Source organism: Canis lupus, chromosome 19 (assembly GCF_048164855.1).
Source record: "Canis lupus baileyi chromosome 19, mCanLup2.hap1, whole genome shotgun sequence".
Classification (NCBI taxonomy): domain Eukaryota; kingdom Metazoa; phylum Chordata; class Mammalia; order Carnivora; family Canidae; genus Canis; species Canis lupus.
Window position 1 is genome coordinate 50,478,328 of NC_132856.1, and position 13,396 is coordinate 50,491,723.

Below are 13,396 nucleotides of genomic sequence, written 5' to 3' on the forward strand. Positions count from 1 at the left end.
CCTTGCAAGATGCCGAGAGGGTCCGGTTGTCTGCAACCGAAATGGAACCCGTTGGAAAGCAAGGTTTCCTCCCAGGGGAGGAGGCATCTGTCGTCCCAACTTCCCCCCCAGCCTCCCGACCATCCGGCTCTCCCCTCTTCTCCCCCACAAACTCCGCTGAGCCGGGTCCCCTCGCGCCTCCGCGATTGGTCGCGGGCCATCATGTGTCGACAGTCTGGGTGGGTCTTTCTCCCGTTAAACTCATCAATCGCTCCTCTTTGGAGCTTCGCTGGCCAGTGGTTTAGACCTTTGAGCCCATATTCCCTCTCCCTTCCTCTTCCCCCACCCCTCCACACCGGTCTTATTTTAGCAAAACCTAGAGGAGGAGGAGGAGGAGGAGGAGGAGGAGGAGGCAGCATTGGGGGGGTGGGGGGAACGCTAGGCATTGCAGCATCCGGGAGCAGCTACCGAGTGGCTAAGCGAACGGCGCATACCTCTCTCTCCCTCTCTCTATTTTTCCCCTGTTGGGAATTTTCAGGATTTCATTGCTGCAATTTAACCCCAAGATGAGGCACGGTTGAGCAAAAGGCTGCGCGCACACGCACACTCACACTCCTTCGTGAGCAGAAGAGGCAGCCGCTGGTGATTCAGGAAGAAAAAAAAAAAAAAAATCACCCGGACCCTGCGGCTTCAAGACTCCTTAAGAGCCCTCCGGAGCGTTTCCCTCCCCTCCCCTTCTTTCCTTGCCCGTTAATATTCTTTCTTTTCATTTCATTTCTTTCTTTTCTTTTCTTTTTTTTTTTTTTTTGGCTACAGATCTTTCAGCATTTTTAAGGTCTAGGAACTCAAGCAAAAGAGAAAGGGGGATTTTTTTTTTAATTTTTTGGGGCTGCCCTCCCCTCCCCCCCCGCAAAGACCTGGTTTTCTAATTTTTATTTTTTCAATAAAATTTTTATTCTAATGGGCCGAGCGCACTCCTTTTGCAAGATGCCAGCCTGACCCGGACCTCGGAGGAATTTGAAGCTTCCACTGCGTCCCGGGGGGGCGTCCTTTGCAAACCGTTCGCGTCTTAAAGGGGGTGTGCGTTGTTTTTTTTTTTTTTTTTAACTGTCTTTTTTTTTTTTTTTTTTTTTTTCCGGAGTGGGTGGACTGGGGATTGCCTGGATTCCTTCCTCGGTTATTTTTTGCCTCGCTTCCCTCTCCCCTCCCCCTCCCCGGCCCCCGCGCCCCGCCCCCGCACCCTCCTCCGCCCCTCCTTCTCCGGGGTCAGCCAGGAAGATGTCCCGAGCCGCTATCCCCGGCTGGGGCCGGGCAGCCGCCTTGTGAGCCCCCGACCCGAGGCGCCGAGCCGCCGCCGCCCGATGGGCTGGGCCGTGGAGCGTCTCCGCAGTCGCAGCTCCAGCCGCCGTCTTCACAGCCCCGGCAGCATCGGCAGCGGCAGCGGCGGCGGCGGCGGCGTCTTCCGCATCGTTCGCCGCAGCGTAACCCGGAGCCCTTTGCTCTTTGCAGAATGGCCCGCTTCGGAGACGAGATGCCGGCCCGCTACGGGGGAGGAGGCTCCGGGGCAGCCGCCGGGGTGGTCGTGGGCGCCGGAGGCGGGCGAGGAGCCGGGGGCAGCCGGCAGGGCGGGCAGCCCGGGGCGCAAAGGATGTACAAGCAGTCAATGGCGCAGAGAGCGCGGACCATGGCCCTCTACAACCCCATACCCGTCCGACAGAACTGCCTCACGGTCAACCGGTCTCTATTCCTCTTCAGCGAGGACAACGTGGTGAGAAAATACGCCAAAAAGATCACCGAATGGCCATATCCTTTGCCCGAGCCCGGCAGCGAACCCCGGCAGCTGCGCCTCCCCCTCCTCCCTCCGCTTCCCCTCTTCCAGGCTGGGAGAGAGACCCGGGGGTTGATGGGAGGTGGGGGGGTCTTCCAGGGGCTGGGAGAGGGGGCACCGGGGAGGAGTGTGGAGAATCTCTCCACCCCGAGCTGGGTTGAGCTATCGTGGAGGCTTGGGGTGGGGGAGCCTGGGGAGTGGATTCCTCCTAAGGACCGATTTCAGGATGAGGGCTGGGCCCTGGGGTCGTGACAGGGGCCTGGGTGGGAGCTTCAGAGCCAGTTCTGGATGGGTCAGAGTTTTCCCACATGAGCACGGAGCCGGCCCGGGGCCTGGGCTCTCTGGCCAGGGCTGGAGAGCCGTGGGGCGAAGCTTCGGCTGGGTTTCCTTAGGTAGCCCTCTCTGGAATCCACGGGAGCCTCCAAAGCTGGAGCCCGAACCCCACTCACTGGCTTCTTCACCCCTGCCTCCTCCCGAAGAGAAGGCTGCTCACTTAGGGCAGGGTGCTTAGGGTTTCCAGGCCCAGGAGCCAGTGGAAGAACATGTGGCCTTCACCAGGAGGGACCAGCACTGGTGGAGCTAATATCCCAGGGTGGGCCACTGACCCCCATCTGGGGAAGGCCATGGTGGGTTGGGGGGCAATTCTCCCCTATGTCTGCTGGTCCCATTTCCTTCAACCACCGATCAGGGCCCTCATCATCATTTGGAGTGTAGAAAACATCCCATTTGCCCCATCTGAGGCCCTGACCTGGAAGACCCAGTTGGACTATTTCAATAAAAAAGACAGGGCAAGAGGAAATGAGGTGGCAGGTCCTTCCTAGGGTACCGTGTCAGGCCTTGGGTTGGATTCGGCTTCTCCCACCCTAGGGAACCGGGAGGGGACACCAGGAGAATCAAGCCTCCATGTGGACACCTCCGGGCAGGTAAATGCCTTTTTTTTTTTTTTTAATCAAAGATCCAGAGGAAGAAGGTGAAGACCACATTTTCCTCTACTGAGATGCTATCAAAATGCAGATCCCCCTGTGTTTCTTTAAATCTGTGCCTGCTTGAAATAAACCTTGAGGAGGGCTTAACATCTGTTGAGATGTAGGCAGGCAAGGATGGGTAATTAGTCGGGCTTTCTAGCAGTTATCTAAGCATGACCCAGATTCCAAGTGGGGGGACGTACCCTCCTCCCCAGGCTGACTGGCCACTATGCCATGCCCAAATGTGCTGCTCCTTGGCTTGTTTCCAAGTGGCTGCCCTCTGTGTACAAGCGAATGGGGCTGGATGGGCCCCTGGGGCTCAACGATGAGCCCCCAGTCCTTTGTGTTTGGTTTCCACTGTTATATACTCAACAGGGCTGCCCCCCAGGTGGTCCTTGGGTTGTTTATTTGAGGAGCTCTGTGGTTGGTGGATTCATTTTTAGGGGAACCCAAAATTGAGCAAGCTTTTGGCTTCTGGGTGCTGAAATTCTAAGAGGGCTCTGAGGTTTTGGAGTGTGTGAACAGTCTACTTTGAGGGTCGTGAAAATTAGGAGGTTCAGCTTCTTAGGGGTCTTTCTAGAAGGGCACATCCCTGAGCACGATGTCATTTTGATTGGTGCATGAACCAGGAGCCCGGTCTTTGACTTCCAAAGTTCCAAGCTCGTGCAGACTGGCTGAAATGCTCAGGGGTCTCTGTGATCACTCTGCCTGCCTCCCCACCCTCCGCCCCCGGTGGAGGGTGACAGGGTGTCAACGCGTGCATGCTCTGATAACTCTAGGGGGGTGTCCAGGAGGGAGTCACTGGGCTGACAGGTTTCCATGTTGAAAATGGCTTTAGATCGCCTTCTGGAGCCTGGATTTGGAGTCTTCTAAGAGGAAAAGAAGGAGGTGGGAGTCCTAATGTTGTGTCCTCAGCTCACCCGGTCCAGATTGAATCCTGCAGATCAGAGGGCTGTTGGAGAGGGAGGGGATTGCCTGCGACCCCTCAGAAGGAAGAACCTCTGGGGAGGGATGCAGGTGAACTGGGAGCGTTCCGTTGGTACTTTAGGTTTTCTTTGGCTTTCTTGCTTTGTGATGAGTCTGTCCATTTTGTTCTCTGCAGACAGTTTTTATTCTCTTTTTGGCCCAAGGCAGCAAACACGTTACACAGCCCCACTGTGGAAGGGAAAGCTCTTCATCCTTCCCAATCTGTCACCAAGCAGGGCAATCCAGGTCTGAGCTTTCTCGGGGTGCGGGTAGATGAGAGGATACAGAGAACTGGGATGGGAGGGTGTCAGATAAGGAACTCAGGGCCAGTGCAAAGAGATAGACTCTGGAAGTGCCGATGAGCCAAGGTACGAAGGCAGGTGTTGGCTTCTGTATTGAAACACTTCTGCCGTTAAAAAAAAAATCTCTTTAAGTACTTATCTTGAACTTTTAGAACGAAGTCCAATATGTGTATACAAAAGTATGCAAGTCAAGTCCAGCTTAACATGTGTTCACAAAGTGACCACAACCATTGCAGCCAGGACCAGACCAGAAAGAGGATGTGACCAGCTCCCCAGAAGTTTCCCTCCTCCCTCAGACCTCCTCCGTCTCACTCACACCACCGAGTTAACTACTACCCAGATTTCTAAGCCCACAGGTTCATTTTCCTCCATTTGGACTTCCTATAAATGGAGTCACAGGCTGTGTTCCTTTGTGCTGGGTTTCTTTTGCTCAACACTATGCCTGTGAGATTCATCCGTTTGCTGCAAGTGGTTGTAGGTTGTTCCTTCTCGCTGCTGTGTGGCATTTTACGGCATGACTCTACCACGATTACTTGTGAGGGCCATTTGGGTAGTCTGCAGATTGGATTGTTAGGAACATTCTTGTATGTGTCTTTTGTTGAACTTTTTTTGTTTGTTTGTTTTACATTTCTCTTGGGTCTCTACCTAGGAATGGGGCTGCCCCTGCCATTCTTTGATGCATGTCTAGCAGGGCATGTATTTGGAAACGGGATCCACTAAGTTCGCAGCTGAATATGGAATGTACCTTCTTCACTGTCTCGTGGAGGAGGAGTGAGCGCATGTTCCGTGAACTTGGCTGTCTGCTCATAGGACCTAAGAGTGCTACTTCCAAATGCAAATTTCAGCATGGCAGGCAGCTGGAGGGTGAAGCCTTCTGGTCTCCTTGCCCTCGGGCACTTTGCCACTTCGATGCCTTACCCTTTTGCACCCTACTCTCACGGCGGCTCCAAGCTTGAAGCCGGCAGTGAGAATTAGGTATTCTCGTTCATTTTAGCTTTTTTCTTCTTAAGCAAGAAAACCCAAATGGAAGACTTTGATGTTCAGATTTACATTGCTGCCTTTTTTTTTTCTCTTGGAGCATGCTGGCCAGCAGGCTGTCTTGACCACACACCTTGGTTCCATGTTTTTGTTGATCGGAAGTCTGATTTCAGGATGGCCGTGATGAGTTCTGGTGCTGGCTTCTAAGGAACTCAAATCTGTCAGCTCAATGAGGCGCATCTGTCAACCTTACCAGAGCCCCCACTTAATGCCACTCACTCCTTCTGATGTGCTACCAAACGCCAATGTGAATGTCGTCTTCCCCCAGTCCTGCTGATGCCAGCAGATCTCCCACTGAGCACAATGTGAGAATTTGGGCCATTGCGAGAGCCATGGGCCCAGGTCTGTGTGCTATCACACTGGGTCTCCTGAATTGCACGAAGGATTCCAGCTTTTCGCTCGTGTTTTCGGCAGTCTCAACGAGAAGCCGAGTCCCATCACATCAGGTAACCTATGGACATTGGCCGATTGATATTCCCCAGTTTTTTTTTTAAAGAGGGATGTTCTGTATGGGAAACAGAGGGATCCCTGGGAGAAGTTGGAGCATGTTATCAGACTCTGCTCATCCTGAAAAATAGAAAGTGCTAGAAGATAATACTATCGAACGCAAGACAGTATGACCCCTGTGAAACTTCTGCTAGACCAGCATGGCCGGTACTTCCAGAAGAGCAAAGTTCTGGGAAGTAAAAATTAGCATAGCTTTTCCATTGAGATTTTCCCCCCCAAAAGGTACAATCCCTCCTCTATAATCCCCAAACCCCAAATGCTCTGAAAAACCAAAAGATCAGACCATATAGGGGTAAAAACCTAACTTGAACTGACCTGAGTTTGTAGTCTTTACATACAATCTTAATTTATTCCACTTGGCGTGCATTTTGGTGTGTTTTGATGCAGAGATATTTGATATGCTTGATATGGGGCGCTGCTCCAGCTCCCCACTGGGAGTGTTATGTATGCCTTACAGTGTCTCCAAAATTTTCATGTATGTGAGGATTGTCTTGTTAAAATGGTGACTCTGGCCCAGGGGGTTTAAGGTGGGGTCTGGGGTTTTGCTTTTCCAGCAGGGTTTTAGGGATTGTCCGTGCTGTTGGTCTGTGGGTTCCACTGGGAGTAACCAGGTCATATCATAGATGCATCCTGTTACCTTTTTCTTCTTTTTCTCTGAGATCAGGTTTATTGAGGTATAAATTACTGAGAGCAAAATTCACCCTTTTTACATACAGTACTGTGAGTTTTGACAGACGCATGCGGTCGTATAGTTACCACCAAAATAAAGATATGGGATGGTTTCAGGGCACCTGGCTGGCTTAGTCAGTGGAGGGTGCGACTTGATCTTGGGGTTGTGGATTCAAGCCTCATGTTGGGTGGAGAGATTACTTAAAAGTACAACCTTGAAAAGAAAAAAAAGACTGAACAGTTTCATCGTCCCAGGATATCCTGTAATTCTTTCTGAGTCAGCACTACCCCAAGACCCTTGCAAGCACTGATCTGTTCTCCATCCTTATGTTGTTGCCTTTTCCAGGAGGGCATATAAATAGAATCATACTGTACGTAGCTTTTGGAGCCTTGCTTCTTTTCTGCAGCCATTTGAGATCCATGCATGTTGTTGTGTGTATGAGTAGTTCATTTCTTTGTAGTGCTGAGTAGTATTCCATGGGATGGCTGGACCAGACTGTTCACCCATTTTCCAACTGAAAGACATTTGGGATGTGTCCAGGTTGGGCGATTGTGACTTGAGCCACTATAAACATTGGTAGACAGGTTTTTAGTGGGAACATTGGGAAAGTACATTCCATTTCTCTTTCTGGGTAAATAAATACCCAGGAGTCAGATTGCTGGGGTGCACGGTAAGTATACCTTTAACTTTATAAGAGACCGCCAAACCATTTTTTCAAAGTGGCTGTGCCTATTTTACATTCCCATCCTCGTTATCCCTTTAAAAGCCCCAAATTCTAAACTCCAAAGTATGTCTGGCTTCTTGGGTTTAGGTAAAGGATTGTGGGTGTGTGTAGACATTGCTGGAAATGGTAGCATGAAGTTCTAGTCAGAGAGATGGGAAAGAGCGAGGAAGGTGTGGGGAAGAGGGCTCTCTTGCTTGGGGCAACTTGGTTCTGCCATTCACAGTAAAAAGTCAAGCTCTGAGGCTGTGACAGTCATGCCTGTCATCCTGTTCCCCACTGCAACCCTACCACACCTGGCATAAAGTACCCCAAAAATGTTTGTCCAGTGAGTGAAAATGCCTCTCGTCACCCATTTGCTCATCATATAGATCTGCTTTGCCCTTATACCAACATTTTAGGTTTTCAAAGGGTTTTAGGTGCACTGAGGGGATGGGGGGACAGGAAGGTTATGCGTGCATAAGGTTCTAAGACCAAAGAAGGTCCCTGAGGTTACAGTGCTTGAGAAGTTGGGGAGCAGGGGACCCTTGAGAGTGAAGTCTTCTTTCAGGGCCTTGGGGGGATGTCTGTTGGGTGCTTGGGGCTTGTACACCACTGCTTCCCCACTGGCCCCCAGCAGCAAGCGCACATATGCACCCCCTCAACAATGGAAGGTACCACCAGGAGGGTGGATTCAGAGATCATCAAAGCCCCAAAGCCCCATAGTTAATACATTTTGGAGAATGCTAACTCAGCTCTTTGGGAAGGATCAGTGTGGTGCCATGAAATATGACAGAGGAGACGGAAAATATTCTGTGCTCTGGGTTGGCCAGGCTATTTTGAACATCAGAGCCTCAGTTTTCTCATATTGCATGATGAGGATACCACTTCTGATAGCAACTCCCTCTGAGGACCCTTGGGGAGGTTAAGTGGGTTCACACATGGTAAATGCCCAGCGCAGTGTCTGGCAGGAAGAAGCTCTAAAAGACATGAACTGTAATGTTGGAGAATACTTTACCCCCTAATGGTCTTTTCTGGAAACTTTGGCTAGAAATCAGTTTCTCTGGATAGGAGTGGGAGCAAAGGGCCCCTCTGTGGCTGGCCAGTTCGGATTTGTTAATTTGAGTGTGGCACTCTTTGAAGCAACCCTCAGATGTTCTGTATTCTCTGTTCTCTCTGGAAGCTTTAAGGGGGAAAAATTCATGCCCACTTGACCTATTTTTCTATTCCCTTCAGTCTAAGATAAAATTTATTGTCTTTTTCTCCCTTGATCCCTCCCTTTGTGGGTGACAAGGTGAGGGAGTTTTAAAGTGTGCAGTTAGCTTCCATGTTTGCCCTCCCACCCCATCTCCTTCTGAACTGGCAAAAAGTCCAGGCCAGGATGGAGACCACATGCCTTTGGACAGCTGCTGTGGTCACCCCAGGTGACTGATGGGGGTTTAACAGCAGAACCCTGCTCAGCTTTGGGGTTAGAATGTACCCCTCCAAGGCCTGTCTTTCTCACTTCTCCACTGTCCCTTACCTCCTAGGAGAACACAGGAGGCAAAGAACATTCCAGGAGAGGGAACAGGGAGTGGGCTCTGCAACTTGGGTTTCAGAAACCACCGGCATTAGTCCTTGTCTGGATAGGACGACCAGATGTCCCAGTTTGCCTAGGACTGTCCTGGTTTTAGCATCTCAGGGAGAGAGGAGGGGAGTAAGAGATGGTGCCAGGATGCAGGAAAAGAGAAGATAGGTGGCTTTTCCCCTCTGAAAAGCTGGGACTTTTTACTGGAATGAATTGTGCTTTTGGAAGCTTCCTATTTAAGGCAGCTAATGCAAGAGAGATCCCAGCTCTGAAGCAAAATTTCTGAGTTAAGTCTGGATCAAGTTTTGTCATCTCTCTTGGGCCAAAGATGGCTTTTACCTTCTGTTTGGACTGGGAACATCCTTGGATCTTCCGTGAAGATGATCAGGGCTCAGGTTGGACCTGGAATTTGGAATTAGCGGTCCCTCCCCCAAAGGGCACTATTCCAGAGGAAGGGCCCCCTCCCTGGAGCTGTGAGGGACTCTTGACTTCGTCGCCCACCTGCCAGTAAATAATATTCACGCTATTAAGTACTGTTCTCCTTTTAGGTCTGTGTGTAAAATTATATGTATATATAATTTTAAACCAATTACTAAAATATATTTATACAAGTAGATTTTATAGGAGGGCTAAGTCTGATTTCAAGAATAAATTGACAGCTGTGTCTCAGAGGAAGCACTAATGCAGACCTAGAACCTGCTGGCAGAAGGGAGGGTCGGGTCACATGGTTTCTGACCTTCTAGAACCTCCCACACTCTTTTCCCTCATTGGCCTTTATTAATGATAACAGGAGCAGGAGGCTATCCGGACTTTCACTTGCTCCCATGAAATGTTTGTGGCATGTCATGGTGTCCATGGGAATGTTCCTGTCTGTGCAACAGCACCAAAGAGTGGAGGTGGAGGAGAAGAGCCAGGGCAGGGGAGGTGACGTAGAGTGGAGGTAAAGCCCACGGGGCTTGAGGATAGGCGACCCGCGCTGCACATCTCGGCTCCAGGCCCTAGTAGTGGAGCCTCAGTCTCCTTATCTATAAAATGGGCAGAGCAGCCCTACACCCAGGGAATTCTGGGAGGATTAGAAGATACTGTGCATAGAAACCATGTGGCATGTATGATTATGCTGTGAAAAGGACTTCAGACCCCACAACGGTGAGGGCTAGGCTCGTGTGGCCACCGTACTGGCCCAGCACCAACAAAGCTGAATATGTATCTGTGGGGTGTTTTCTTGGGCTTCCCATTAACAGCCTGTTGCTTTAATCCTGCTCCAGGTGCACAACACACTCTCAGTATTATCTCTCCTTCCACCTGTTTTTCCTTATTGCTTGTAATAGTAATGTAGAAACACTGGTGGACCGGGTACCTAAGTCACAAACTAGAAGGGCGGTCCTCCAAGTGTGGTCCCTGGCCCTCCATGGTCAGCATCACCTCCTCTAGGGCAGAGGGACTCACCCTTGAGCATGTGTCAGCATCACCTAGAGGGCTGTTTAAACCCAGGTGGCTGGATTTGGGGTGGAGCCTGAGAACTTGGATTTCTAGCACGTTCCCAGGCAGTGCTGCTACTGCTGGTCTGGGAGCAGACCTTGAGAAACTCTGAACTAAACATGATCAGTAACCTGTGGTCTCAGACATCACTTTTCCTCCTGCTCCTCCCCCACGGACTCTTCAAAGGCAACCATTATCTCTTGGTTGGTGTGCGTCTCCCTCTCTCCCTCCCTCCTCTCTTTCTTCCTTTCTTAAAGGCTTTGTCACATATTTACATACACCTTGACATAAATTTAGCTTTCCTGGTTTCTGAACTTTGTAGGCTTCTAGAACTCATATTTGCCTTTCCCACCCAATTGTACATCTCTAAGATTCATCTGCTGTGGAGTGGAGCTGTAGGTCATTGCTTTTTCTCTGCTTAATATTGCATTGTGTGATGTTACAACCATTTATCCATTTTCCTGGGTGATGGACGCTTGGGATGTCTCCAGTTTGCATGAGTGTGTGTGTGTGTGCCTGTGTGCGTGCATGCACACGTATGTGTTGGCTATTTTGAACAGTGCTGCTGTGGTGAATAAATAATTTTTGAATGAATGAATTTAAGGTGTTAATTTTAGCCTGTGTACTTGGGAACCTAGCTTCAGCTAGAATCAGCTGAGATTCATCAGCGTTTATGGAACACCAGCCATCTGACAGGCCCTGGCTAAGCTGGTTCTCAGTCTCCTCATTCTAAGGGCTGGGTCAGCCAGACAGCTCCCATTCCTGTTTGGAGAGTTGGGGTCTTGAACAAATTGGAATAGTCAAAAACATTTATGGACTTGAATTATCTTTGGAAGAGGTATTAGAATGAAAAAAATTTAATAGCCTGGCCCGTTCTTAACCACGGTGCAGGCTTTTAAGTTACGGATCATGGATGGATGTTTGTGGTTTATAGGGAGGAAAGTCATCCCATGCAGTTAGTATGGAATGAGTGGATGGATGGATGGATGGATGGATGGATGGATGGATGGATCTGTGGATGGTTGGACTGACAGAAAGATGGAGGGATGGGATGAAGGAAAGGAAGGGAAGGAGGGAAAGAGGAAGAGAGGAAAATGAATGATGTGGGATGGCTGGGTGATTGGATGGGTAAGTGGATGGGTTATAGGTGGATGGATGAATAGATTGGTGGATGGCTGATGGGTGAATATATGAGTGGATGAGTAGATGGGCAGATGACTACACTGCATTGAAGGCTAAAAAGCTGGATGGGTCGACAGATGGGTGGTTGCATGGGTGGATGTTGAAGATATGGCTGTGTCTGGCAGGGTAGTTGTCCATGTTGGATGTCTGATATTTGGTGTTCTTAATGGGTTGTTAATGACCAAGTCCCTCTACTTGCCACCTTCGTTGTACTTGTCTCAGTATCAAATGAATCTCGCAGGCTTTTTGTGAAAATCAGTGAGATTGTGTGTTTGTCTTTCTCTAATTAGAAGGCTCCTTGAGGGTAAGGGACAATGATTTACCTTCTTCACACACCCCCAACAATTCCTGTGCCATATCACATAGTTCCTGTGCATAAATGTTAATTGAGTAATGATGAGGAAAATAAATGGTGTTGTTGATAAAGATTATTTAATATTCTGGGAACACCTGGTTTTGTTTATTTCCACACTGGGACTGGAAGTGGAGTTCCATCAGTGAATAGTGGTAGGCTAGGGGAACAGCTCTCTTCTGAGCAGGTTGGATAAATGCACCCCCCACCCCCTATTCCTACTCACTGACAAGAGATCACCAGATGCACCAGAGTCCTATAAGGCCCCACAAGATCTGGTCCTGGTTTTCTCTTTGGTCTCATCTCTCTCTCTCTCTTTTAATATTTTATTTATTTATACATGAGAGACACACACAGAGAGAGAGGCAGAGACATAGGCAGAGGGAGAAGCAGGCTCCATGCAGGGAGTCCAATGTGGGACTCTATCCTGGGACTCCAGAATCACGTCCTGGGTGGAAGGCAGACGCTTAACCACTGAGCCACTCAGGCGTCCCATCTCTTCTATTCTCTGCCTCTTCCGCTCTGTCTTAGCTCCACTGGCCATTTTTGTCCACACCCAGCTCATTTGCATCTGAAGGCGAAGGCGTTTGTGCTGGCTGTTCCCTCCACCTGTCTCCCTGTGGCTGACTCCGCTTTATTTAGGTCTCAGTGCAAGACTTGCATCCTCCAAGAGGCCTATCATTTATTGAATACCTAAAGTACAAAGAAGGATGTAAAATATATGTATACTCTCCTATCCAGAGGGAATCTCTGGAGACATTTTAATGTATTTCATTCTGTACGTTTTATGAATATAAGCCTTTGTGAACACATTTCCATGCCACTAGACATCCTTGGAAAGCATCAGAGCTCCTATGTACCATTGCACAGGCTGTACATTGCACAAGGGTATCATATCTCATAGGCATCATGAAGCTGTACATTTATTATTTCAATTTCCCAGCTGATGAAAGCTTAGTATCTTGTTCTACAAAAATGAAGATATTATGACAACTTTTTGACAGATGGACCTAACAACTTGAAAAAGGGGTGTCTTATTTAAATTCACACAGTGGTGCTGTATGGGTTGGCAGCAACCCCAGAAAAGACTGCTGTTAATATCTGACAGTACTCTGTTTTGCGGATGTATCCTACTTCAAGTAACCATTTCCAGTTGTTTGTTTTGCTTATAAACAACAGTGCAGTGAACATCTTTGTGCATCTTTGTCCAAGGCTCTGATTATTTTCAGAATCAAATTTTGGTCTAGATAAAGTGCTCAAGTCTGGAAACTATTGCCTGCACTTTCTTTGAATCTCTAAAATAGCTTTTGAGACCAGGTGACTCAATGTTCAGGAAATTGACAGAGAGGGACAGGGAGAGAACCACTGTTTGGTTTAGAATTTTTCCTGGGCTTCATGTAAAGCAGTGCGTTTGGACTGGGGGTGGTTTTGCCCCCCAGGGGACTTTTGGCAATGTCTGGAGACATTTCTGGTTGTCGTGACCATGGAGGGCAAGGTGTTACTGGCATGTAGTGGGCAGAAGCCTGGGATGCTGCTGAGTGTCCTAAAATGCACAGGACACCCCCCAGTAAAGAATCACCCAGCCCAAGGTGTCAGTAGAGCTGAGATTGAGAGATCCTGATGTAAAAGATGTCACAGATATCCTGGAGGGGAGTGGGTGGATTTCGGGTTTTTGGGTGACTTAAATTGAATTTACAGTTTCTCTTCCTAACTGGGTGTCTAAGCCAGCTTACTGTGAACTTTAGATCCCACACGATCAGCAACAGGCTTGCTACCGACAGATTCGTTGATGTAAATATAGATGAGTATATAGAAGGAAATCTCAGCCGGAGTTGGAAAATGTTGGAATGAAAGCTGCTGC

The 13,396-nt window shown here is 49.1% G+C and overlaps 1 protein-coding gene across 4 annotated transcripts in view; it reads left to right on the forward strand.

Moving 5' to 3' along the window:
- Nucleotides 1-1,252: 1,252 nt before the first annotated feature.
- The window catches only part of CACNA1A (calcium voltage-gated channel subunit alpha1 A), a 214,697-nt gene continuing 202,553 nt past the window's right edge, over nucleotides 1,253-13,396 (forward strand). For 2 of the 4 annotated variants that reach the window (XM_072787044.1, XM_072787045.1), the window contains exon 1: nucleotides 1,253-1,781. In XM_072787044.1, coding sequence (XP_072643145.1) covers nucleotides 1,490-1,781 — 292 coding nt within the window. In that variant the 5' untranslated portion in view covers nucleotides 1,253-1,489. The remainder of the gene's footprint in view (nucleotides 1,782-13,396) is intronic. The other 2 variants (XM_072787046.1, XM_072787047.1) reach the window with 2 other exon arrangements.